The sequence below is a fragment of the Ictalurus punctatus genome, chromosome 25 (genome assembly GCF_001660625.3).
Source record: "Ictalurus punctatus breed USDA103 chromosome 25, Coco_2.0, whole genome shotgun sequence".
Classification (NCBI taxonomy): domain Eukaryota; kingdom Metazoa; phylum Chordata; class Actinopteri; order Siluriformes; family Ictaluridae; genus Ictalurus; species Ictalurus punctatus.
This window is the reverse complement of record NC_030440.2, coordinates 4,412,177-4,440,000: the sequence shown is the minus strand read 5'-3', so window position 1 is coordinate 4,440,000 and position 27,824 is coordinate 4,412,177. Positions and strand designations below refer to the sequence as shown.

Below are 27,824 nucleotides of genomic sequence, written 5' to 3'. Positions count from 1 at the left end.
TCTTAATCTTAACAAGTACATTTTCTTTCCTTAAATCTGTACAAAGTAGCATTACACTACTTTCACAAGAATGTTTGGTCTGTTTGCCATTATTACACCTCTTGCTAGTGATTTTAATTGAGAAAAATGGCCATGTGTGAACATTTACACCTCAAGTCACCATGCTAGAACTTCCATGTTTGAATTTCCTGTCATGTGATCTTTCTCCAATTTCAAACATGGCTACAAGAAGTCAGCTGCTAGTCAGGTGCTGGTAGTAATTATTTATTTATTTAGTTCACGAACAATAGTCTAACCTTTTATGATGGCTTCCAATTATTACAGCTAACGATTATGATTTGGTAGAATTATAGGACACATGTTACTCCTTGAAACAATGAGATTGTGTCGAGGCTGCAATGTGGTTTATCAGGATGTGAATCAATCTGATCACACATCAGTCATACAACTCAATCTTACTAGAATTGGGGAGCCATCAGATAAAACCTGGACATGATGCATTTTAGGACATGTCTTTTTATACCAGCTTGATGTGCTTTTAAATGGCAGTTTATGTAAAATGTGTTTTTTAAATTTTTATTTATTTATTTATTTATTTTTTTGTGTTGTACGTTGAAGCTCAATGTGGTGAAATGACCAGCATTTCCATTTTTCTCCAGGCCATGGAATGATCGTAGATGGAGGGGTAAACGTTGACCCCCATTGGGGCAGGAGACTGATGGCCTTGGCGCAAAACAACGAGACTGTGGAGAAGAACTGTACTGAGCCAGGTAGGAGATCATCACAGTCCTTGCAAATTTAGACATGAGGTCTTGGAGAAGTGGAACACGTCTTTGGGTCTCAGCATTGCTGGTGTTTCCATCTCTGTGGTATAAAAATAAGCAGTAGACTCCATTAACTTCTCCATCTCTCCTGAAGAGTGCCAGCTGACGAGATTACACGATCATCAAAATCTTGTCTGCGATCTCTCAGGATTACCTGCACTCTTTCCTTCGGTTCGTCCTCCTCTGCTTTTTCCTGCTCTACGGCGCCTACCTTTGATGTACAGATAATATGGCTTAAATCATATCTCTTTTAATGGCTGGCTCCAGAGGGAAAGCTGATTTTCCAGTAATAGGCTGCTGCATTGCTGAGTTGCATATCTACATCCCACACACAGCATCTTTCTTTATTACATCCAACACCTCCAGGCCGAATCATTGCAGCATTTCTGTTTGAACAATGAGGTTTTGAATTCGAAATCTTTCAAGTAATTAAAATTCGACAGCCCTGTCTGATGATAGCATTTTTCTTTTCTTCAGAGGTATCTAGTATTATTAACTTTATTCAATTTAAAGTCTGATTGTGGCATTTTTGTGCATCAGTGCAGATTTGTTCAAGACAGAATTGTGAGGCATGGGTTATTTTCTCCCCATCCCTAATCTTTTGGCTTGACTGGTTCCCACCTAACCTGTACAGTACCACCATTCAAATCGCACTCCATTCATAACCTAAAACTGTCCATAAAGATTTAGCAGGAGACATATATATATATATATATATATATATATATATATATATATATATATATATATATATATATATATATATATATATATATATATATATATATAAATTAAATTTTTTTTGCGCAGTTATTTTAAAGAATGTAGTTGTAACAGTTTTATGTTTTCAGTTAAATGGACCAGTGCAGTTTTTTACACTACATAGTCTAGATCAGACGCTTTCATTTAAAAAAAAAATAAATAAAAAAAAGGGGGACATGGAGTTATGAGAAACATGTTTCATTATTTTAGTTGCATTTTTTGAGCATCACACGGAGAGGAAAACAAACTACCCCATGGGCCAGTATATATTCACGCATACCTCCCGTTATCTATTAAATCTGTTGTGCTCGTGCACAAAGCTGAAAAACTGATCCAACACTGTCTCTTATTATTTCAAAGCTTATTTTCCCATAACGTTTACATTTTTAGCTATCTGATCATTTGTACAGTCCCCTCTGAAAGTATTAGAGCATCAAAGCCAGTTCTTTTGTTCTATATACTAAATACATTTGGGTTTAAGATCAAAAGATGAATAGGAGATGATAAAATCGTAATTTCAGCTTTCATTTCCTAAATGTTACTTCGACGTGTTAAACAACTTGGAACATGGCACCTTTTCTTTGAACCCACCCATTTTTCAAGTGATCAAAAATATTGTAACATGTGACTAACTGGTGTTTCTTGTTGCCTAGGCATGTCCTGTTAAATTGATTGTTTAAACAATGAATAGCTCTGACTGTTTACTCTTGGTTTGAGCCCTGGGTTTCCATGGATAAACCAACATGAAGACCAGAAAGCTGTCTATGGGAGAAAAACAAGCCATTTTGAATCTGGTTTTTGACTGGCCAAGTCAATCAACAAATCTTAACCCAATTGAGCAGCATTTCACCTCCTGAAGAGAAGACTGAAGGGGAACCCCCCTTCGGTGGTCTGCCACCAAAGGTGCCATGTTCCAAGTTGTTTAACATGTCTGGATATAAATATCAAGAAGGAATAGCTGAAATTCTGATCTATTTTGTCTCGTCTTCATATTTTGATCTCAAACCCAAATGTCTTCGGTGTATAGCAAAAACAACCACACACAAATTTGGCCTTGCTGTTCCAGTAGTTTTTGGAGGAGACTATGCTGTGGATGCCTTAGCATTTAAATCACCACCTCTGTACAGGCACAAATGAATATGGCTTTATTTATGGGACAACATTTTCATCCTTTTGCTCCTTCTCCAGCTTCTCTAATGAGCATACTGGTGTGTTGTGGGAGGTGAACCTCCTCCATAGTGTCATTAGATGTTTTGGGTAAACATCTGCGTTTGTTTGTAGATGTACAGTAGACTGTGCTGCTACTCTTGTTGTGCAATTTAATCAAAATGCTTGAGTTCAAAAACTAATGGTTTGCATGACCCATTGCATCTTGGGCCGGATGGGCTATAACAGCAGAAGACCACATTGGGTTGCACTCCAGTCAGCCATGATCAGGAATCTGAGGCTATCCTGGGCACAGTGTGATGCTGCTCGGTAACAATGTCCATTGTTAAGTGTTACCTATCTAACTAACTAACTAACTAACTAAATAAATGTGGTGCTTCATATCAGTGTTTATTTTGCGATAATGACCAGATGAATCTACATTAACACTGTGCTTTGAATTCATGTGGCCTGAGTTCCACATTCCACACCTATACACATACTCTGTGTGTTCTATGTGTTTGAGCTGCAGCTTGATGTGTGTGTGTGTGTGGTGGCGTGTGGGTGGGGGGGGGGGGGGTTGGGGGTATTATGTAAAGCTTTGTTTGTTGGCTTGTGCCATGTTTTCTGCTCGTTCCTTAATGGTTCTAAAGAAAGCCAGACGTTCTGAGATCTCAGCAGTATGCTGGGTGTGTGGGGATGTCGTGCTGTTTGTTTGCTATTCATGCAAGTTTTCTGACCTCGTTACATAAAAGATCTGAGCATCATTTTGATGAAACTCCTGGGCTTGTGTAAAAGTGGGTTGTTTATTTGAAGTAAGTTTACCATCATACATTAGACGGAAAGAGTAATAGATGTTTCTGTGGGGCATCTTTCTGGCAGTCAGTGTTGGGTAAATTACTCAAAAAATAAATGCTTCTTAAAATTGCTATTTGATTACATTACTTTTTACATACAGTAATCAGATACTAATTACTTTACTTTCAAGTTCATTTCAAATCCTATAAAACCTACATAAATACAAAAAAAGCTAGATTTATCATAAAACATGCCTCAGGTGTTGTCACTGTTTGTAGGAATACGAGACCGATAAAATATAAAACATTTCTAACTAGGCTAGTTTGGTGTCGCTAGCTAAGGAGAGGAACATCTAAGCTATCACTGTATGGGTTTAGCTACAGAGCCATGCAGAGTACATTATCTGTCCTCATGCCCTGCTCATATCATGTTCACGTAAACTGGAACTTGTACAGATATTTAAACACCTTGTTTTCCTGCTCAGCATCAGAGGATGTTACTGTTTCAGTTTCAATTTTTCCTCTCACTGACTATGAGCTAGCATTTAGCAGAATTGAGAGATCTCTCAGTCAATAAGACATGAGTGTTTCCACGTATTTTCCTGTAAACCCTGTCTGATTCATCTCGCCTCTGTTCTGACTTATTACAACACCGCCGTCTTCTTTTACTGACGTTCAGTTACGTTGTGACACACCACTCCAAGGGAGAATTATTCAGGGCTAAAGAAAAAATCTTCGCGGCCCTGAATGCCCAGGCCGGGTTACGCCCCGGCAGCCGCGCAAAACATGATTTTAATTTAAAAATGCATTTTACTTTTGTTTTCTTAACAATAAATTTGTAACAAAGTAACAATTTTATTGACTTCAGTAACTAAATTACATAAATTTAAAATGTAATGCATTACATTACTGCGTTATCAGAAAAAAAGTTTACAGTAACGTGTTATTTTGTAATGTGTTATACCCAACTCTGCTGACAGTCCCTGTCTGTCTGTCTGTCTGTCTGTCTGTCTGTCTGTCTGTCTAATGATCTCTTCCCCACCTCTGACATTTTCCATCTCTCTCCATGACTATTTTTTTTTTCTGTGTGACTGCCTGTCCGTGTTTCTGTTTATTTATCTGTAATCTTTTTGTCTTTCTGCCAAACTGTCTGTCTGTCTTCTCTGACTATCTCACCACCTTTCTGACTGTTATCATCTTTTTCTGTGCGTCTCTCTCTCTCTCTCTCTCTCTCTCTCTCTCTCTCTCTCTCTCTGTCTGAGCATCTGTTGGTCTGCCCAACTGTCTTTCTGTTTGTCTGACTGTCCATCTCTCTACTTGTATATGACTGTCTTACTGTCTGTCTCATTGTCTCTGATCATTTCTGTCTGAGTGTATTTTTCTCTGTATATGTCTCTGTGTGTCCCTTTGTCAGTCTGTTTGTCTGTCTACATCCCTATCTGTCTTTTTCTCTGCACAGCTGACTGTCTGTACACCATCATTTTTCCAAAGCTTTAATGTTACACATGCACTATTTATCCAAAGTTGCTGGTATTTAGGTGTATTCTACATTTCATAGGTGTTACCACAGACACAATTAGCAGACTTCTTCACATTAGATGCTCACCACATGAGGTCCAACATGATAGCATAGGAGAACCTGTAGTTCATTACAGAAACCCTATAAAATTCAAAAGAAATGTCTCCAATAAGTGTCTGTTGGAAATTAAGTACTTAAATACAACTGTACTATATTCCATGAAAAAACATATTAAAAATGTAAAATATAATACGCCATACAAGATTTTTTTCCTACATTAAAACACCACATGGGTTATTTAGCAAAATGGTAAGAAGGCTAATTAGGAAAATTGTTTCCATTTAAAAATTAAATGTAGATTTTTAGGCATTGAATATGTAAATATTGTGAAAATTGGAATAGCATTTGAACAGTGAAATTGGTTCTCCTTAACTGTCTGAACAGCCGAGTCCTTTTGATCTACATTTACATTTATTCATTTAGCAGACACTTTTATCCAAAGCGACTTACAATTGAGGAAACACAAGCAAAGCGATATATCAAGCAGAGAACAATACAAACAGCGCTACCATACAAGATCTTTTAATTGAATTCTAGATAAGCAAAGTGTGCAGAATAGAGGCGTAAGAGCCAGAGTCAGGGTTTTTTATTTTTTAGAAAAACAAGTATTTATTTTTTAAAAGGATAATGTGGCTTGGCATTTTAGGGGTTAGTTAGGTGTTCATGGAAGAGGTGGGTCTTTAGCTGTTTTTTGAAGGTAGTGACAGATTTTGCGGTCTGAATTGAGGTTGGAAGTTCATTCCACCACTGAAGGACAGCTAGTCTGAAGGTTCTGGAAAGGGAGAACCTCTTTTGATCGCTTCAAAAGTAGACTGAAGAATGATGTCTATAATAAGCCTTTAATAAGAATGGGCACTTTTGAAGAGGCAATTCTAACGTGCAATAAAGCAGTCGTACATCAACACTGACTCCTGTTTGTGGCAGTGCCTTGGGCTTATGGGTTTCTTTACACATTGCATAAGTGTATAATTTAGTAGACAGTGACGCACTTCTGTAGGTCAGTGTAGATAAAAGCATTTGGCAAATTCTGTACATGTACTGCGGGGTCCAAAAGTCTGAGAGCACTAGTGAAAATGCCTTTTCTAATTGAATACAACAGTTTTAATTGCAGATGATAATATTGACAACAACTTGAGTGAAATGTAGAATCTGTGAAATATTTACATGAATTTCAGAGTTTCTCAGTATGGGTTACGTCCCACATTTTTGCTTTAATGACACTGTGCACTTGAGCTAGCGTGGACTAAACAAGTTTGTGCAGAACCTTATGATCCATTTTTAGACCAAATCCATCAGACTGTCATCTGAACACACGCTCCGGTAGAAGAGATTAGACATGAGGAAAATCAGACCTTTTGTACAAATGAACAAAACATGATCATTATCTCAAATTTGCTTCCATTTAAATATGGATATTTCAGAATTCTAAAACTTTGTTTCCCCATTTTAAATTAAAAACAAACAAACAAAAAATCTCAGACCTTTTGTACAGCTAACTGATTCTTAGTTTGATTTTGCAATAATAGTCCAACCCTCGAAATGAGCAGGTATGTTGCAGTTAAGATAAATATTCCCTGCTCACTCAAGGAAGTGTACTCATTATAAAACACTGAGTTTAGCCACAGCACTGTTGAATTCTCAAATCTGATTGGTCAGAAGGTGTTAATAAATGTTTCTATGTCAGCAGCTCTGACAGTAGTGCCGGCTGCAAGACAAATCACTGGTTTATATTAATGCACTCGATCTAGTACATTATTATTGTTTTTTTAGTAACAGCTCCTTACAGGGACTTGTATGGCGGACATGTCACTTACTCGAATAAAAACTAAAGACTAATAATAAAAAAAATTGATAAAAAGTGTTGTTTAACAAAAAGCAATGCATAATCTTTGGTATTCTGTAAGGAGGTGTTTGTTTAATGTTTATGGAAGGAGTCTCCAGTGTCGGTATGCGGTGTGCTTAGTCATGGAGAGGTTTCTAATCAAAATGCTTTCCTGTGCTTCTGCTCAGAAACCACAGCAAGGTCATATTTATTTCTCTGAATTTGATGAACATAAAGATCTACATTAATTATTTCTGCATGATTTAAAGAGAAATGAAATATAAAGTAGGTCAACAGTCTTTCTATAACAGTCTATCTTCGTCTTTACTAATAACAATGACAAAATCATTATCCCAATGCACTGTAAAAAATTATATCATAGAAAGTAAAAATATCTTGAATATAGAGGCAAATTCAGCTAGTATTCTCTTTATTAGAATGTTTCTAAACAAATATAAGTGTAAATTTCTAAATATTTTTAATAGAATTAGACAATTTTGAAACAAGCTCAAAATTAGCAAATATGTCTAGAAATTAATGGTTTAATTGCATATTTGTAATGAAGTATAGAAATATCTTCTAATGAAAAAATATTAGATTGTAACTTTGCAACTTTTTTTTTTCCTAATATATTTTACTTTATTTGAGATCTTTACTTGCCAAGATAATTTTTTGCAGTGTGGTCATATAGCATTAGTGAAATTGGGCTGAATTCAACGGAATTACATTACAAATCTTACAAATTACATTTCAAATTTATCTTTGAGTTGTTGGACCTGTTAACACCTTTTCCAGTTTTCAGTCAAAAACTACAGATCAATTAAACCCAAGTTTTATCAAGTAGAATGATGCGAAGGGAAATCTGGTTACTGCTGACTGTGTGCCCCACCATATTGTCATGATGTCAGGTGTATTTATGACAGATGGTGGATGTTGAGTTCTTGACGGGGAATACTGAGCTGATGGACCGTTCCATCACACTTTTCTGTATCAGAGGTCGGGTTTTTCTGAGTTCTGACTACGAAGGGGTGCAGCATGGATCTTGTGTCACGTTGTTATAACACTTCTTTTTATCAGCATGCCAACAGTTTTAGCATTAGGCAAAAGAGTAGACTCCTTCAACTGAAACTGGAAAGTATTCGATATAAAATATCTGCAGAAACATTGGGTACAAAGCTTTATGTACAAGTTAATTCACCTCAGATGGATACAATTATGAATGTTGCTGCCCTCCATCTGTATTTGCATCACAACTTTCCTTGACTTTGATGTTCCAGTCTCATCAGCTTTTCTCCATTAGTGCAGAAAAGCAAAACACCTATTATATAATGTGTAGTCTCTCTCTCTCTCTCTCTCTCTCTCTCTCCCTCTCTCCCTCTCTCTCTCCCTCTCTCTCGCTCCACTCTCCCCATGTCTCTGTGTGTGGTGTTGTGTTTATCAGAATGCTGCTCCTACAGGCCTCCAATCTGGCACATTTGCCTCTTTGCCCAGCTGATTACACACTCATGTGTTTACCGCGACACACACACACATCAACACACCCACCCACATGACAGACCATTCCCTGCTCTGATGTTGACACTTCTGTGTGAACCAGATGTCAGCAGCTGCACCCACTGCTCTCTGCTTAGTATATATTATAAACATGAAATTATATGCATTTATGATATTGACTTATTACAGTGTCACAGATTTTATATTACTGCAGTTGTTCTACAACTTTTAACACGTCTATAGTAACCACTCATACACAGGCACCTGTAAGTTAGACCCTCCACATATTCTGAAATGAGTCTCTCAATGTCAGTGCTTTGTAATGGTCAGTAAATTTTCCCCCATGGACTTTGTGCATTTTGGCCATGACTGTCTTATTAACTTGGAGAGAGCGGGGGGAAAAGGAGAGTGTGCTGGGAAAATGACTCCATGCTATAAAAGTGATAATAGAATCTAACTAACTAACGTTCCACAATGGACGAAAGGAAGTCTCAGAAATGGACGAAAGGAAGTCTCAGAAATGGACGAAAGGAAGTCTCAGAAATGGACGAAAGGAAGTCTCAGAGCTAAAAACAGTGATGTACATTACTGTAATGACTTTGTTTTTCAGGATATAGTTTGGTCTCACTGTGTGCAAGTCTCAGATTTGGACAGGGAGTGGCCCCAAGTTTGAAGGCTAAATTATCTGTCTGAAATGATTCAAATCAGTTTCAATTTGATTGGCATGTTTAATTTTAATACTTACTTATTCTGCTATTTTATGAATCGGAATGGAGGCAAATTATGCTTTTATAGCTTAGAGTGATTTAGACATGCAGTTTCCACAAGGCTAAACTGGTAGTTATGTGCTTACTTGGTTAGCTGATCCAGCATAGATCCAGTACATTTGGGGTAAGGGGAATATTGTGTTTCTTTTCTTTCTTTTTTTAACTTATTTTTATTTATTTAAAAAAATATTTTTTAGCCAAACTGTTCCTTGTGAAAAATTCACAAACTGAGACTGTAGGCAGCATTGCAATTCAGTAGCTCAAGTGAAATACTACCTAAGTGTTTTGTTTTAAAGTCCATCACCATGTCCTGGCGACTGTCAGCTTCTTGACTGAATGCCCGCAAGGTCCACAGACACACAAATAGAAGACATCAAGATTCATTAAGGAGCTGAGAATTTTGCAGTGTTTGTCTTGATCAAGAACTGGTCCTGAGATGAGAGTGATGAATAATGTTCACTTAATGTGGGATTTATGCAAAGGGAGCAATAAAAACCCTGCATTTATTAAATCTGGCATTAAATCATTGTATGAGATCTGACATGATTGTTTATGATTGATTAGTGCTATTGGCGTTGATTGTTGTGTTGGTCCCATAAGTCTTCAGCTGCATTTACATTATTTGTGAGTTTTGAATGTCATCAAATGACAAATTCGCCAACAGAAAACAGGTAAGAGAAATATGGTGCTTCCACTGCATTTGTGTGCTTTAAATCAGTGGTTATAAGAATGAATGTAGCTCTTCATACCAAGAGTTGCAGTGTCCCTTGAATTGTCACCCGACCGGGTCGCCACCCGATCCGGGGCACCAGTGTCGCCACCCGATCCGGGACCCCAGTGTCGTCATTAACAAGTGTCGCCTTAACAAATCCTGAGCATTCTCACGCCTTCTGGGTCACCCGTTTCACCACCTAATCTGCTTCCCATACATTGTCATACACCCCCTACCCCCCATTGATTGGTTGGTTAGTTGATTTGCAAACTGTAGAAATTAGTGGGCTGTAAATTGATCAGCTCTTTGCATAATACTTGTACTGGAAATGTTCTGGAAAATGATTCCTGAAGATGGGCGTATTACTGGTTTTAAAGTGCTTTGCTTAATGAGTTTGGGGTTTGCTTCATACGTACATATCAAGCTTCATCAGTTGTCTGATTGTTTATTTGTGTTGGTGGCTATAGGCATTTTTTCCCTTTTTTGCAGTATTATCGTGATCTTGTATCTGTATTTGATGGACATAAAGGTACCATCACAAAAAGTTCAGCAAACCATTTAACAACCCTGATTACCTGAATTGTGGAATCCATTCCCTGAATAAGTGTGCATGTCTTTTCAGTGTACAGAATATAGCACAGGAGAACTATATATAGCATAGATGTGCATTTTGGCACCTGTCACTGAATCTCCCTCTCTGCAGTATTGGCTTTGGTTGGTGCACATGCTTTGTATTCAGTCCACTGGATGTGGAAGCAGAAGACAGGAAGGAGATGGATAGATCAGTTGAAGGACCAAGTGGAAGAAAGAGACATGAACAGTTACTTGCATAGGTAAACACAAGTCAAATCGCAAGCAAATGACCAAGACTGATAGGAAAATCTCACTCGTACTCCTCACTCATCTGTGTAGTGTGAAGTGGGCAGAGACTCTTGGGATTGTGATTCAAGGGACAGCCAGTTTGCCATTTCTGAAAGTGTAAACATGTAAACTATCACGTGCTCACTAAATCCCACAATTCACACCAATTTGTACAGTCCAAATGAATGCTCTAGCCCATCCTGCATGGCTGTGATTCACAGAGCCATCTGGGACAATTACACTGTTTTGATTTGATCTCAAGTCTTGCCTGCTGTAGGCTGTGTCTGATCTCCAGTCTAATGCCAGTGATTTCCTGTCCTTTGCAATTCATGTACTATACAATACTGTGATGAAAATGAAAAGACATTAAGTGTGTGATGCTCTCTGTTTTCAGGAATTTTGATTATCCTTTGATTATGAAAGTCCTTTGATTATGTTTGGCCTTAAGCAGCACTGCAAGGGTTCCAAACACATTTTGTTTGCCTGCTTTTGGGGAAAATACTGATTACTAACATCACATTGCTGTAGGCTTCTAACTTTTGATATCAGGTAAAGATATCACAATGTTATATTAAACAAAATCACTGTTTATACGTAAACAAAATGTAATTGTTTGTTTCACAGAACAATGCCACTTTAACCACTCAGTGATGACGCACACAATTAAAATTGGTAGAACTTGCTAGAGTTACAGTAGTAACTTCATTGTGCTAGGACATGTCTAGGTTATCCATGTATGTAATAGATCTAAATCTGTTTAATTTTCATTACTATTTCTAATATACAGGGAGATATTCAAAATGCTGAATTGTTGTAATTCTCCCATAATCATACAATCATTTATTCACATATTTCAATGATTATATTGGGTGTAGAATCTCGCTGTAAGAGATAAACACATGTCCACATCACTGTGAGTTATGTGCTGTATACACGTTTCTGTCTAGACATGGGCGTACAGACTAGCTACATTAGTTCACTAGGCAAAATGTGTGTGTGTGTGTGTGTTTTTATTTATATATATATATATATAAATATATATATATAAATTATTATATTATATTATATTATATTATATTATATTATATTATTTAGAGAAGGAGCTAGCTAGTACACTCTTATTGGTTTGTGTTCATTTTCCGGCTCTCTGTACCAATAGCTAGTGACTGGCGCAATATCGGAAACTTTCAGATAGCACCTGGTATTAGGACTGTTATCACCTTAAATTGGGCATTGGAAACATAACATATAGCAACATATACTTATTTTGCAAGGCTAATTCACGTTTATATAGATTCCACTGAATGTTAGCATGATGTATGATGTTTTGATGTAGTTACATTCTGGTAAAAGCCATAAATTAATAAATCAATCCCCCTTAGAAGTCTTATAGTTAGTTAAATTGAGTTCATGTGTGCAAGTAAAGTGTCACAAGATCTCATTATAAATGCATTACCTTACATCACCTCTAACCGACCCCAGAGTTGGTTAGAGAACATGCCTAAATAAACAGCATCATGAAAACAAAGGATCTGTCAAAACAAGCCCTGGGTAAAGTTGTGGAACAATATCAATCAGGGTTTGGTGATAAAATAGGGTGACCATACGTCCTCTTTTTCCCGGACAAAAAAAGCGTCTGGCTGGGATTTCTAAATTTGAGAATTTCCAGGATTCAGCTTTAATTTAATTGTGCTTATGGACTAATACTGCATTGTGTGTGCATATTTGCATTGCTTTAACCCCTCTCTGTACTCCTCAAATTCCTGCCTCTGAAACCTTAGCCTACTTTCAATTTTATCTGTATAGCACTTTTTACAATAGACATTGTCTCAAAGCAACTTTACAGAAATATCAACACGGTATACAGATATTAAAGGTGCGAATTTATCCCAACTGAGCAAGCCACTGAGTGGCGACGGTGGCAAGGAAAAACTCCCCATGATGTTTTAAGAGGAAGAAACCTTGAGAGGAACCCGACTCAGAAGGGAACCCATCCTCATCTGGGTAACAACAGATAGTGTGAAAAAGTTCATTATGGATTTATATGAAGTCTGTATGGCGTTAGGAGCAGCCGTAGTCCCAGCAGTCTGGAATTAAAGAAGATTTGAGCTCCGACTACTGTCGGCGAACGCAAAGCACTGTTGTGTATAGCATCAAACAGTTGCTTGACAATAGCAGCAAATGACCACTGTCCTGAGTCGAAACAATGGCCATGGCCATATAAGGTCATTTTTAATTTCATGCTATCGCATTGCTTTGTATTACATGGCCATTCAAACGTGTAAATGATGGCAGAAGGTTCACTCATGGCATCTGAGATTTTATTTTATTCCATTCCATGAACATTCAATAGAATGTAGGAAAAAAATGTAAAAGGCAGGCAGAGTGAAACGTTGTCATTATGGGGTATTGTTTGTAGAATTTTGAGGGAAATAATGAATTTAATCCATTTTGGAATAAGCCTGTAACATAACAAAATGTGGAAAAAGTGAAGCGCTGTGAATACTTTCCGGATGCACTGTACTTTCCGTGAGTGCTAGATTTTATTTCTATATAATTTGTGATGCTAATTGTTTGTCTTTTTCTGCATTCATAATAACGCTGTTTTGAATGCTATTAAAAGTGCAAAACTGTGTGGCAGTTGCAGTCCTAAAGCTATCATAGTATAACTGTTCATATCAATTTAGGTCCAAAGCCATCTTTATGGATAAGTGGTACCATCCTCAGTAATCTTAACGATCTTTAAATAAAGACCAGACCAGACCAGAAAGACCAGACCAGACCAGAAAGACCAGAAGGATCACTGGTATCTCAGGAGTAATAGAGAGAGAGAGAGAGGGAGAGGGAGGTATGCTTATTGTCCCTTAATGGTCAAGGACAACATACAGTGCATCTGGAAAGTATTCACAGCGCTTCACTTTTTCCACATTTTGTTATGTTACAGCCTTATTCCAAAATGGATTAAATTCATTATTTTCCTCAAAATTCTCAAAAACAATACCCCATAATGACAACGTGAAAGAAGTTTGTTTGAAATCCTTGCAAATTTATTTAAAAAAAAAAAAAAAGCACATGTACATAAGTATTCACAGCCTTTGCCATGTCACCCAAAATTGAGCTCAGGTGCATCCTGTTTCCACTGATCATCCTTGAGATGTTTCTACAACTTGATTGGAGTCCACCTGTGGTAAATTCAGTTGATTGGACATGATTTGGAAAGGCACACACCTGTCTATATAAGGTCCTACAGTTAACAATGCATGTCAGAGCACAAACCAAGCCATGAAGTCCAAGGAATTGTCTGTAGACCTCAGAGACAGGATTGTATCGAGGCACAGATCTGGGGAAGGGTACAGAAACATTTCTGCAGCATTGAAGATCCCAATGAGCACAGTGGCCTCCATCATCCGTAAATGGAAGAAGTTTGGAACCACCAGGACTTTTCCTAGAGCTGGCCGCCCGGCCAAACTGAGCGATAGGGGGAGAAGGGCCTTAGTCGGGGAGGTGACCAAAAACCCAATGGTCACTCTGACAGAGCTCCAGAGTGTCTCTGTGGAGAGAGGAGAACCTTCCAGAAGAACAACCATCTCTGCAGCACTTCAGCAATCAGGCCTGTATGGTAGACTGGCCAGACGGAAGCCACTCCTTGGTAAAAGGCACATGACGGCCCACCTGAAGGACTCTCAGATCATGAGAAACAAAATTCTCTGGTCTGATGAAACAAAGATTGAACTCTTTGGCCTGAATGGCAAGCGTCATGTCCGGAGGAAGCCAGGCACCCGTCATCACCTGACCAATACCATCCCTATAGTGAAGCATGGTGGTGGAAGCATCATGCTGTGGGGATGTTTTTCAGTGGCAGGAACTGTGAGACTAGTCAGGATCGAGGGAAAGATGAATGCAGCAATGTACAGAGACATCCTTGATGAAAACCTGCTCCAGAGCGCTCTGGACCTCAGACTGGTGCGAAGGTTCATCATCCAACAGTACAACAACCCTAAGCACACAGCCAAGATAACAAAGGAGTGGCTACAGGACAACTCTGTGAATGTCCTTGAGTGGCCCAGCCAGAGCCCAGACTTGAACCGGATTGAACATCTCTGGAGAGATCTGACAATGGCTGTGCACCGACTCTCCCCATCCAACCTGATGGAACTTGAGAAGTCCTGCAAAAAGAATGGGAGAAACTGCCCAAAAATAGGTGTGCCAAGCTTGTAGCATCATACTCAAAAATACTTGATGTAATTGGTGCTAAAGGTGCTTCAACAAAGTATTGAGCAAAGGCTGTGAATACTTATGTACATGTGCTTTTTTGTTTTTTATTTGTAATAAATTTGCAAAGATTTCAAACAAACTTCTTTCACGTTGTCATTATGGGGTATTGTTTGTAGAATTTTGAGGGAAATAATGAATTTAATCCATTTTGGAATAAGCCTGTAACATAACAAAATGTGGAAAAAGTGAAGCGCTGTGAATACTTTCTGGATGCACTGTACTTTCCGTGAGTGCTAGATTTTACCTTAAATGATTAAATAACATTCATTATTGCTTCTGCTGCTGTCTGACATCCACCTCCAATGCATTAGCCTATCACACTTACCAATTCAACTGTACAATAATCCTGATTTTGTGATGTATTTCCACATCCCACCAAAATTAATTTCTTTCTATGCCACTGCCGGCACAACACCTGAGCTTCTGAATCGTTTTTATATGCGAGTGTGACTTAAATCAAGCTCAACACACAGGCGTTGCTTTTAATCCACATTTCAGCACTGAGATGAGTCAAAGCGTGCTGTACGATAGTCACTATGCTACAGATCTACTGTGAATTCTGCATAGTGTGAGCAGTAGTGTAGTACAGGGTGTTTAATTAATTAGACTTTTTTTCAAATGAAATGAGGCCTTGTGTTTGACATGGGGTGTGGAGGAAGCTTTCCACCATGAGTTAGGTGATCAGGTCAGAGCATTAGAGGGTAACTCATGTGATGCTACCACCACCATCATGCTCTGCAGTGGGGAATATAAATGTAAGTGAAATATAAATATTTAGTGCCGGCACCACACCATGCTGAGCAGGTAAAACACACTTTGACAGTGTGACACTCATGTACATTTTAAGTACATTTTAAATTCATTTAGTTATCAAATGTACTGAGTTTATTGGATCAATTATCAGCACATTTCAAATAACAAACAGTAATGACAAATTTACATTGACATTTTGTTTTGAAATGAAATTTCTCTCAATTCTGAGTTTAATCATGAATTTCTGCCTGAATTAAATGTGAGCTACAGCTCAAGTTTCAGTGAAATGACATGTCTGGAGAAACCTGGTAAGTCAGAAGCATTATGGGTAAATATCTGAATATGTTGAGTGAGACTCGGATATCCACCCTGAACACCGGCCTCCTGTGTGAAGTTTTTTAGAGGAACAAACCGTAAAGTCTGATTCATTGTCCCGCTGCGTACCACACACATTTCTCACACTCTGTGGATGCACTCACGCGTTTCTGGGCAAATGAAAGTCATAAAGTGGGTGTGTTGCACATTTTAGAAGAGTATTTCTGTAATGTATTGTGTTACACATAATAAGGAAAGGAAGTGCTGTTGGTGAGGGTCAGCGTATTCTCCAGTCTGGCTCCTGCTTATTTATTCATGACTTGCCTTTCATTTTGAAGGATACTGTTTGTGTACATGAAGTCTGCATGTTTGACTGATGCTCATGTTACATGTTTATATAATTCCGGTGTTCATTTTGTTGTTGAACTCTATGATGGAATGATGGAAAATTTTGTCAACAACCTTGTACTTAAAATCTATATCATTAGCAAACATCGAAATTATTGCTTATAGGCTACTGGATTGTAGTATGTCTGATGGACTGGTGTCCCATCCAGTGTGTATTCCTACCTCATTAATACTGTTTCTGGGATTGTCTCCGGATCCATTACCATCCTGACCAAGAGAACAAAACCGTTACTAAAGCATGAATGAGTGGATGAAGGGTATCTTGTGTGTTTTGAACAGTACCTTTCCTCTGACACATTGACGTGTGGGATAGCAGCGGTAAACCGCAGCGGTGGTGTGTATGATGAGTGTGAGGTGTGATGTTGGCTGGAATTGTGTAGCGGGTCACCTTGACCTGCTGGAGACATTAATCTATACACTGCTATTCTTAGAACGGACGTCAGCGATGTTGCCCTCCTACTGCCCCCATCTTATGTGTCATAACTGCGTAGTTCAGCAATAATCTTCATTTATTTATTTATTTTAAAGCACGTTTTGAAATCAAGCTTTTATGAGTCTATAGAGGCAATCTATTGGGCACTGTCTTAAATTCTAAAACCAAGCCATTGACCCCCCCCCCAATCTAGAGCATCAAGTGTTCATAAATCATGCGCTCTTTATGTAGAAATGTGTAGGTCTTTTTAGTTCCATCTCGTCTCATGTGGTTAGTGCAGGGGAGTCCAATCTTATCCAGAAAAGGCCGGTGTGGGTGCAGGTTTTCATTCCAACCAAGCAGAAGCCACACCCGAGTCTACTGAAAGACAAGATCAACTGATGAAACAGGTGTAGTCAGGTGTGCCTCCTGCTTGGTTGGAATGAAAACCTGCACCCACACCGGCCCTCTGTGGATAAGATTGCACACCCCTGGGTTAGTGTGGTATTTTCTGTACCACCATCGTCCTGGAGGAACGCTGTTTCGTTTAACTGTGTACTGTACCAGCTGTATATGATTGAACTGACTGACGATAGAAGCCACTTGACTTGAATTGAGATGGAAACCAAGACATTCTTAAATATTTTAAATGAAAAACCAAATACTAATAAGTTATAGTGTAAAAATGCAAAGCTTATAATGCTATACTCTTCATTGTGAGCATTATGTCAAGTATGTGTATGTCCATGATCGTACCTTGCCTGGGTCAGCTGAGGTAATATAACTCTCAAGTATGACTAGTTATCTAGTCAGATGCATTAATTCAGACTAACTAAAATAAGTGAAAACTCAAATTTCTGTGGAGGGGATGATTCTGCGTAGAAGTGGTCCTCATCCTCTCCTGATCATGTGTGTGAAAGCTGCATCATTGCTTGATATGTTATTAACAATGTTCTGTGACTTTGTTGCACCTCTCTGTTGTGATCAGGTTCATCAGAATTTCTGCATCTCTGCTTTTGTTTTTTGTTTTTTGCCAAAGTCGAAAGGTTTGTCCGTCATTTGTACAAGTCAGTTTATTCAACCAGTAAAAATGGGTCCCACCATTGATCAGAATGTATATTTTATTGCTGTGTAGTGTAGGCAGCAGGGTTGATTAGCACATCCAATAGTGTCCACTCCACTACATAACACATGAACTAACTGGGTAATAATAAATTGTATCAGAGTGTATCAGAGGACAGTGTACCAATAAATACCAAAATGGTTATCCTGTTAATGATGTGCTATTGTTGTCAGGTGGAGGAGGAAGTATGTTTTCAGGATATCCATCCATCATTCCTTCCGTCTGTCTGCCCACCCATTTTGTCTGTGCATCTGTCTGAGATTGTCATTAGCGTGATCGCTCAAGAACATGTGTCGGATTTATATGGGATTATTGTTGTAGCCAGCAAATGAACTGATTTTAGATTTTAAAATCGATCCAAACAGGGTCAAGGTCACCACAAGGTGTAATTTCTGAAATTGTTTTTCTTCAATAGCTTTCTGCTTGTTTGGAATACATTTTAAGGTTATTTTTTGGCATACAAATTAGTAAAAAGAAGGACAAGAGCTGTTGGTGGCGGAGGCATTCCTGTTGTCACGGTCATCCTCGAGTTCTGCTTGTTTTAAAGAAGTGAATTTCATCTAAGTTTCCAACATTGTTCTAATAAACTACCAAAGGCCAGATGTGATCCTCCTTGTCCTTTGAACCTGCAGTGTCATCCTGTGTTTAAAGATGTATTTGATAACAGGAAGGTGTTTATATCAAGATACCATGATGGACAGAAAGCTGTGGAGAGTTATCGTCTCATGAATAGGGCACAAATGTGTAATTTTTCCAATCACACAGATCTGCACAACATTGGGACCTAGCTGCACTAGAACAGTGTTATGCACTGGTGCAGCTACACTTTGTATTCGTATCACAGAGGAGTGTGAGGACTTTGCTTGTGTTTGACCTTTCAGAAGGAGCTGCAATACCCAGTCATGCTGAACAGTAGGAGCAGATCGCTGCACGCTGCATGGCAGTCTGTGTGTGCGTGCGTGCGTGCGTGCGTGTGTGTGTGTGTGTGTGTGTGTGTGTGTGTGTGTGTGTGTGTGTGTGTGTGGAGCCACAGTTAACACACTGATGTGTAAGAGATGCAGACAATGTAATGGCTAGTGTCACTGTGATTGACAGGGGAGTGAGTATATCATCCCTTCTGCCCAGAGAGCTCGGCCAGTTTTGTTCTCTTGACTGTATGGATGGCTTTAAATAGCGTCAGGAATCGGACTTGCGGTCTCTAGGGTGAACGTTTTTCTGTTGCGCCACTCAGGAGCCCTGCATTCCAGTCTGTTATCCCATAAACTTTGGTTGCTACGGAATGGATGTTCTCCCCGTGCCTCGGGGGTTTCTTCCTGGTACTCTGGTTTCCTTCCCCAGTCCAAAGACATACATTGTAGGCTGATTTTCAAGTTGTCCTTAGTGTGTGAATGCGTGTGCGAATGTGCCCTGTGATGGCTCGCCCCCTTCCAGGGTGTCCTTTGCCTCGTGCCCCGAGTTCCCTGAGATAGGCTCCCCGTGACCCTCTGTCAGATAAGCGGTAAAGAAAATGGATGGATGGAATAGAACCGGCAGAGATAACTGAACATTAGCTGAGGTGTACTGGTTTTATTGATGTTATTGTCGCATTGATAATATTATTACGTGCTCACATGTGCGTATGTTGATGATCTTACAACAGGTTTGAATATGGCTCAGCCAATCAGATTTTAGAATCGAAGTGATCAGTTTTATAAAATGCAGGTTCGTGTGTGTGTTGCAGCTATACACGAATTTCCTGAGGACTGTTTCACCAACGCTGAGCGGAAAAGTGGAGCAGTGCTACTGCATATCCTAGCGGTGAGGAAAAAAGCTTCAACTCTCTTACTCTCCTCTCTGTCACATCTTTGCCTTTTGCTTGCCAATAATGTATCTCCACTTCTCTCTCTCTCTCTCTCTCTCTCTCTCTCTCTCTCTCTCTCTCTCTCTCTCTCTCTCTCTCCCTCTCTCTCCCCCCTCTTATCTGCACCATCATCTCATTCTTCATCTCTATAACTGTCTTCACTTTGACATCTGTTTCACCTTCACTTCCACTTATGTCTCTGCCTTCCTTCATCTCTTTCATCTTCATCTGTCTCTGCACCTCTACTTCCATCTCCCTTTCATTTCTATCTATCCCTCCATCTCTCTTTCATCTCCATCTGTGTCTCCACCTCTACCTCCATTTCCAGCTTTCATTTCTTTGTATCCCTCCAACTCCACCTCCATCTGGCTCTTTCTTCATCTTTACCCATCTCTACACCTCTACCTCAACGATATTTCCATCGTTGTCATCTCTGTCCGTCTCTCGACTGCTACATTAATCTCCATCGTTCTTCATTTCTATATACCTCTCCTCCATCTTTTTTCATCTCTCTCTCTCTCTCTCTCTCTCTCTCTATCTATCTATCTATCTATCGATCTGTATCTCAATCACTTTTTATTTCCATCTATCTCTTACCGCCACCTCTCTCCCTTTTATCTCCATTTATGTCTATCATCACTTCCATCCCTCTCCCTTCCTCCATCTCTACTTCTCTCACCATTTATCAACTGTCTCACATCTCCCTCATCTCTCTTCCTTTGTCTTCATTTATCTTTCAACATCATTGTCCATTACTCTCCCTTCATCCATCTCCCCATCTCTATCTTTATCACTCTCCCTTCATCCATCTCCCCATCTCTATCTTTATCACTCTCCCTTCATCCATCTCCTATCTCTATCTCCATCACTCTCCCTTCATCTTTCTCTATACCACTACCTCTTTCATCATCTTTCTTTTTTCTTCATCTCCATCTGTCTCTACTTCTACCTCCATCTCTCTTCCTTTATCCAAAATTCTCTCCATCCCTACTTCATCACTCTTTATCTGCATCTATATCCCCAGATCACTGTTCTTGTATCTTAACTGTCTCCTCTCCTTTACCCTGTCACACTCTCTCCATCTCCCCACCACCACCTCAGTTGTTTTCCATTTTATATCCATCTTTTTTCCCCACCTCTACTTCCATCTCTTTTCACCTCCATCCATCTCTTCAACTCTACCTCTTTCACGCTTTCATTTCTGTCTTCATTTATCTCTTCAAATCCACTCACACCTCCATCTCGTTTTTTAACCTCTTCCTCTGTCTCCACCTCCATGTCTTTTATCTCCGCATTGATCTCTTGTGCGATGTCTCCATATCTCCATCGCAAATCACACATCTTTTCTGTTTCTTTTATATTCACCTCTTTCTCTTAATTTCCACATTAATTTGGTCTCTTTTTACAATCCATCTCCATCTCAACATCTGTAAATCAATGCTTTAATAAAATTCTTCATTTCAGCTGACTTACTTTAGGACTTAGAGAATTTCTAATAAAATGATTGTTTTTGAGCATAAATGTCATTATATTGCTGTTGAACTCTTTTGACCTGAAAAATCACAAAGCTGTTTGGAGGCACTGGTGCTGCACTGATAATCTGGCGCTATCCTAACACTCGGCTTAACTCCACTTGCCCATTTGCAGCAGTTAAAATCTGCTCCTCGTTATGTAACACACTATAGGATGGTGTAATAGCTTTACTGCTTGTGATGTTCTCATATGTGACTCTGACCGGCTGCTTGGTACTGTACTGTGTCGCCCCCTATAGCTGATACCCATTCCTGTTCCAGCTGCTGCAGCAGTCTGAAAAGGCTGATCCATTATTTATTTCACATGTCATCTTTCCTGCTGCAAGAGTGAGGAACATATTGATGAATCAATTCCCACTTAGGGAGCTGCTTCCACCACAGCAGTGTACAATCCAATCAATGGTGTGTAAAGGGTAGTTTTATTGACCAGGTTTAGTCTATAGCCGCCATCTTTCAAACTCAGACTCTGGTCTTTAAAAGTATGGGTTCATTAACTCTATTGAGGAGTTTATGAATGATCTCATTGCTCTGCATGTCTGAGATGATTACAGAACCTGGAGATGTTCTTTTCATTATACATTTGGTTGCAAACCTGCATATTTTTAGATGCCAGATATGTAGGTAAGATCAGACAGGATTGTAATTTGTTATATGCAACAGTTATTGAAATGGAAAATAAGTTTATTTTAAAAAATACGTTTATTTTTTGTTTAAAAAGCTAGCTACATTGTTGGCTACAGTGATTTCCCAAAAAGTACACATGAAATGCATAAATACTATTTGAAAAGGTATAAACCATAAACATCTGGACCTTGTAATGTTCCACAGTTTGGATCACTGTTGTAGTTTGCCATATGGATAGTTTTTATGGATATTCTTCTTCTAATGCATTGTGCAACGAAACAGCGTTACAGCAGAGCAAATAGAATACATTTGATCATTTCACCTTCAACATTTTTTTTTCTTCTTCTGTTAATCACTAGCTTGTCTTTCTAATTTGCTATTTAATATTAAAATACTTCCTCTGTTTTGGTATTTATAGTTTCTAGTCTGTCTGTCTGTATTCATTTTTAAATTTAATTTACTTATTATTCCATTACTTTACTACATTAAAACAGTCCTGAGTATAAGTTTTGGGAAAGCCCAGAGAATGTATGAGATCTGGAGTATCCTGCTGTATGTGTGTCCTCACAGGCTCTGTATATGTTCCTGGCGCTGGCAATTGTGTGTGACGACTACTTTGTGACCTCTCTGGAGAAGCTCTGTGAGGTAAGAGCTTAAGGCCCTTTCCTCCCTAAAGACAGGACATCGGGATACTGCTGGAACATCCTATCTTATTTTAGTTTTTAAAGAAAAGCTAACAGGCTCAGTGTGTGTGTGTGTGTGTGTGTGTGTGTGTGTGTGTGTGTGCATGTGCCTGTGTTCAGTGTATGTAGATTGTGCTGTGTGTAGTTTGTAAATTGTATCTGTTGTGTGTGCTGTAAACTGTGGATTTGTGTGTGTGTGGGATTGGGGTGTGTTCTGCAGAAGTTGGATCTTAGTGAGGATGTAGCGGGAGCTACCTTCATGGCTGCAGGAAGCTCGGCTCCTGAACTCTTCGCATCCGTTATAGGTAAGGCAACACACACACACAAAGTATTATAATACCAGAGAGGAACTAAATCTTAGCCACCTGTAGTTATACAGTATATGGCATTTTAAAGACAACACGATACAATATAAATGACACGTCCTGCCTAAATTATACTGATTTAGAGCTGAATTTACAAATAGATTTCAGATCTAATATGGATTTGCAGGTGTGTTCATTACTCATGGTGATGTTGGAGTAGGAACCATTGTCGGCTCGGCTGTCTTCAACGTCCTCTGCATTATTGGAGTGTGTGGGATTTTTGCTGGACAGGTATGTGTGTGTTCATGTAGATGCAGCTTAAATGCTCAACCTTGTGTATTTATTCATGTGTGTATATGTATATGTGTATATAATATATATATATATATATATATATATATATATATATATATATATATATATATATATATATATATATATATATATATATATATATATATATATAATTATGTATGTATATAATGTGTATGTATATATGCTATGCGTCTTTCTATCGATCTGCCTATAGATATATACTGGTTTAGTCTAGTTTACTGTTTGTCTCAATAGTGTTATGGTGTAGTTCAATGCTGTTTTGTTTCCTAAGCTTAAGACTTTGTTACAGTGTAGATCTTAATACCGTAGTCAGGCCTTAGTAAAAAGTCATTACACAACACCTGAAATCTTGTCATTTAATTTGTAAGGAGTTTTGGTTTGTTCAGTCCTTGCTGTTGGTTTTGCTTATGCTTGCTAGCACAGCAATGGGATTTTCTTTGGATTGTTGGTGCCAAGCTTTATTGTAACTTCTCCCAACTCTACAGTAACTGCTGGGGTAGCTAACATACAATAAAAAAAAAAAATCTAACAAAGATGCATATTAGTTACACTAATAATTAAAAAAAGCATACATTTCATTTTGTAGTCCTGAAAATGTGGTTTGGTATCAGTAGGCTATGATGTGCTTTAATATCAGGACAGTTGAATACTACAGTACTAGTAATATATAGCTCAAATAATTTCGTTAAAAGAATGGTCTCTCAGTAGTTTATTTTCTGTGCTGGTGACCTGAAAGTTGAGAGTTCAAATCTCATCCTCATGTCTGCCATAGCCTTTTTCTGATAACTGTGCTGGTGAAACCGTGATGACGAAATCGTCTGTATATTTCCATCAAATGAAAAACTTCCAGGAAAATGGTGCTGGTCTGAAACTAGGAACCAGTGACATCAGGGGTTTGGGGTTGATGTCATATTTATTTATCATTATATATTGGACTATCACTAAAATTAGACACAACCATTTTACTAGCAATTGCAGTAAACTGAATATCCGCTATATGGCTTATGTCAAACATAATGCTGATAAAATGTAAAATACAGGTGTGAAGAGGCACAGCTTGTAAAGTACTCCATGGTGATGTTTACACAGGTAACATACGTGATTCTCATCCTGGATAAAACCCAAGTGGGTCAGTGGATAATGTCACATGATTTGGGGCAGCTGTGGATCAGGTGGTAGAGCAGGATGTCCACTAATCGTAGGGTTGGCGGTTCGATTCCCGGCCCATCATAGAGACTTTCCTGGAGACATTCCAGTACTCTTATTCACAATCTGCTCACACTGAACATCCTTTCAACACACTTAGTACTGATTGCCTTATACTTCTACACCTATATGCTTTAATGATGTATATTCGCACTATCCGATATCACCCAGAAGAGGACGGGGTCCTGTTTGAGGCTGGTTCCTCTAAATGTCCTCTAAAGAAGTTTTCCTTGCTACGGTCGCTTCTAGCGAGTTTGATGGGGATCTGCATCTGGATTTCTGTCAAACTGCTTTTCTTACCCTCTCTATTGTTCAAATCACTATACAAATACAAAAAATTGAAGTGACTTTGCTGGAGAACTGAACCAGCACTGGAAAAGTGTGTGTAAAAGCAGTGCCACGATTATTGAGTCACAGAGTCAATGTTAATCCAAAGTAAGAACCCTCAGATGCTTAGCTCTCCACTCATTTATGGTTAATATATGCATTACGAGCTAAATTAAGTAGCCCTTCTTTCACAGTGCTATAATCATCCAGCGCTAACACTGAACTGAAATTCCTGTCCTTATTTTCCATCACACCGTGATTACTTTCACTGTAAAATTGCAGCAATCGGATCAAGCGACGGTTATAGCCTGAGGCAGTGGTGTCTCGGGAGCCTGGACTTGAAACGCAGCACAGAGACAGGAGGCCATGCAGGAATAGATTAGGACCTGCTACAGCAGCTTGTGTGAGGAGAAAGTTCATGGTTTGTTTATGGTGTAAGTTAGTGTATGGTGCACTCCTGTTTTTGTGCACAAAGTGTTTCCTTGTGGGAGGACGTTTGGGCCTCTAGGATTCATGTGTGCGCAGCGGTCTGTCTTTTGACTGCAGTAAATCCACACAAAAAGACAATGTTCAGATACCCGTGTTTAGCTGTTTATTTTCATTTTCTTTTTCTTTTAAGCTGGTTTCTGCTGTGCCATATGTTTTGGACTGTAAGAAGTGTTTAATACGCTGGTGATGTGACTCATGTGATTTAGCATGTTAAGCTTTGCACTAGCCTGATTCTAATATGTCCATTTATTAGCTAGTGTTTTTATAATCAGTAGTATATTCCAGCTTCCCCCTACCTAAATCTCATAGCCATGCTAGTGGAGTTTAGCATTTTCATACCAAAAGCTTCTTGAATTTACATTGCTATTCAACGTCTTGGTAAGGACGGACTCGGATGGATTTGTTCCGGACCTGATAAAGGGATCAAGATCAGGACTGTAGTTATTCGGGCTCGGAATTACAACCTCAATTCCAAAAAAGTTGGGGCGCTGTGTTAAATGTAAATAAAAACATAATGCAATGATTTGCAAATCTCATAAACCCATACGCTATTCACAATAGAACATGGTTTAAACATTTGATCTGTTTTCTGAGGAAATGTACCATTTTAAGGAAAAAAAAAAGAAGGTAATTTTGAATTTGATGGCTGCAACACGTCTCAAAAAACTTGGGACGGGGCAACAAAAGGCTGGAAAAGTAAATGTTCGTAAAAATAAACAGCTGGAGGTTAATAGGGAACAGGTCAGTAACATGATTGGGTATAAAAAGAGGATTTTAGAGAGGCGGAGTCTCTCAGGAGTAAAGACGTGTTACGGCCATCAAATTCAAAATGACTATTTTAAAATGGTACATTTCCTCAGTTTAAACTTTTATATTTTCTATGTTCTATTGTGAATAACACATGGGTTTATGAGCTTTTCAAATCACTGCATTCTGTTTTTATTTACATTTTACACAGCATCACAACTGTTTTGGAATTGGGGTTGTACAAAACTAGAGTACACCAGTAGAGGGTACTGAAGAGCTTTTCCAGAAGTAGAACACATTATGAAAAAAAAAAAATGGTGAGATCAGTCATTTATAGGTCAGAAAACCTGTTGTAGATAGTCTAGGCATGCGTTTCAGCCCCTCAGCAAACCAATTTCTACTGAACTGTGTCCTGTAAAAAGGTTTGAAACTTTTGGTTTAAATCAAATCCATGAGAAGAGAGAGGAATTCGGAGGAAGTAGGTGTGAAATGAACCGGAATCTTATTTATTTATTCATATATTTAAAAAAAAAAAAAATCTTCCTTTTCCATTCAGGTGACTGTGTTTCTTCCCCCTTGGTCTGGTGTGACTGCTGCTTTACATCCTTCGCATCCATTTAAAAAAAAAATCATTAAAAAAACCCATTAAGTACAGATCATGGCAGTGGTTTGGTGATTGATGCCTCTGCGTGCACTATAACTCCAAATATATATTTTCATCCAAGTTTACACTATGCACACCTACATACATATTTTTGAACATGATCACATGAATTTTCCTCTCTAACTGCATGGGTGTGCGTGCGTGTGTGTGTACACGTCAGGTGGTGCTATTGACATGGTGGGCCGTGTTTCGGGACTCGCTCTACTACATCCTGTCTGTTGTGGCACTGATTGCAGTAAGTCCTGATGCAAACACAAATATAATATCTCCGTAAACACACACACACATTTATTCCAGATCAGCAGTTTAGTCAGTTGACAGTATTAAGTGACTTGCATACATAATTTGAATGCATAAAACATTGTGCAGTGTCACTTTGAAATCCTTTCTTTGCTCTAATTATTTTCTAATCTTTTTCTGCTGGTTTTTTTTTTAGTTTATCTATGATGAGAAGATTGTATGGTGAGTGTGTGTGTGTGTGACTCCTGTTTTCTGTTTCTGCTCATTGAAAATGGACTTTTACACACCAGTTTTTCTCTGTCCAGGTGGGAGAGCTTGGTGTTGGTGCTCATGTATATGGGATACATTCTGATCATGAAGTGAGTATGATTTTTCTTCCATTTTGGTTACCTGTCAGTTCCCCACTCACCAGCAAGCGCTCCCCTAGCATACGACCGATACCATCTGGGGACCGTGTAGGCTAACGTCCTTCCCCTGAGACATGGATATTTATGCATATTTATCAATTGCTACTCATGCTGCATCAAAGTTCTGTGTGTAGAAATGGATAAAAGTCCATAAACTGATATATAAATTACAATTTCTGTACAGAATTACAATTTGACCAGCCTGGACTTGTTTAGATTGTTTACAATCTTTACAATTAAAGATTGGAAATAAAAGAAGTGTGTTTGCAGTGTGTGTGTGTAACTTGGCAACAGTGTTCTCTTCCATTACATGACGTGTTAGTATGCCCCAGCACTTCATACTCTTTTTCTACACACTCAAAAATATGTACTTT

General features: G+C 38.7%; 1 protein-coding gene across 1 annotated transcript in view; it reads left to right on the top strand.

Annotated features, from left to right (window-relative positions):
* The window catches only part of slc24a4b (solute carrier family 24 member 4b), a 61,783-nt gene that overhangs the window by 16,511 nt on the left and 17,448 nt on the right, over positions 1-27,824 (top strand). Inside the window, exons 2-9 of the mRNA XM_017455444.3 lie at positions 660-770; positions 19,771-19,847; positions 22,617-22,691; positions 22,950-23,034; positions 23,222-23,325; positions 26,964-27,038; positions 27,240-27,265; positions 27,349-27,402. Coding sequence (XP_017310933.1) covers positions 660-770; positions 19,771-19,847; positions 22,617-22,691; positions 22,950-23,034; positions 23,222-23,325; positions 26,964-27,038; positions 27,240-27,265; positions 27,349-27,402 — 607 coding nt within the window. The remainder of the gene's footprint in view (positions 1-659; positions 771-19,770; positions 19,848-22,616; positions 22,692-22,949; positions 23,035-23,221; positions 23,326-26,963; positions 27,039-27,239; positions 27,266-27,348; positions 27,403-27,824) is intronic.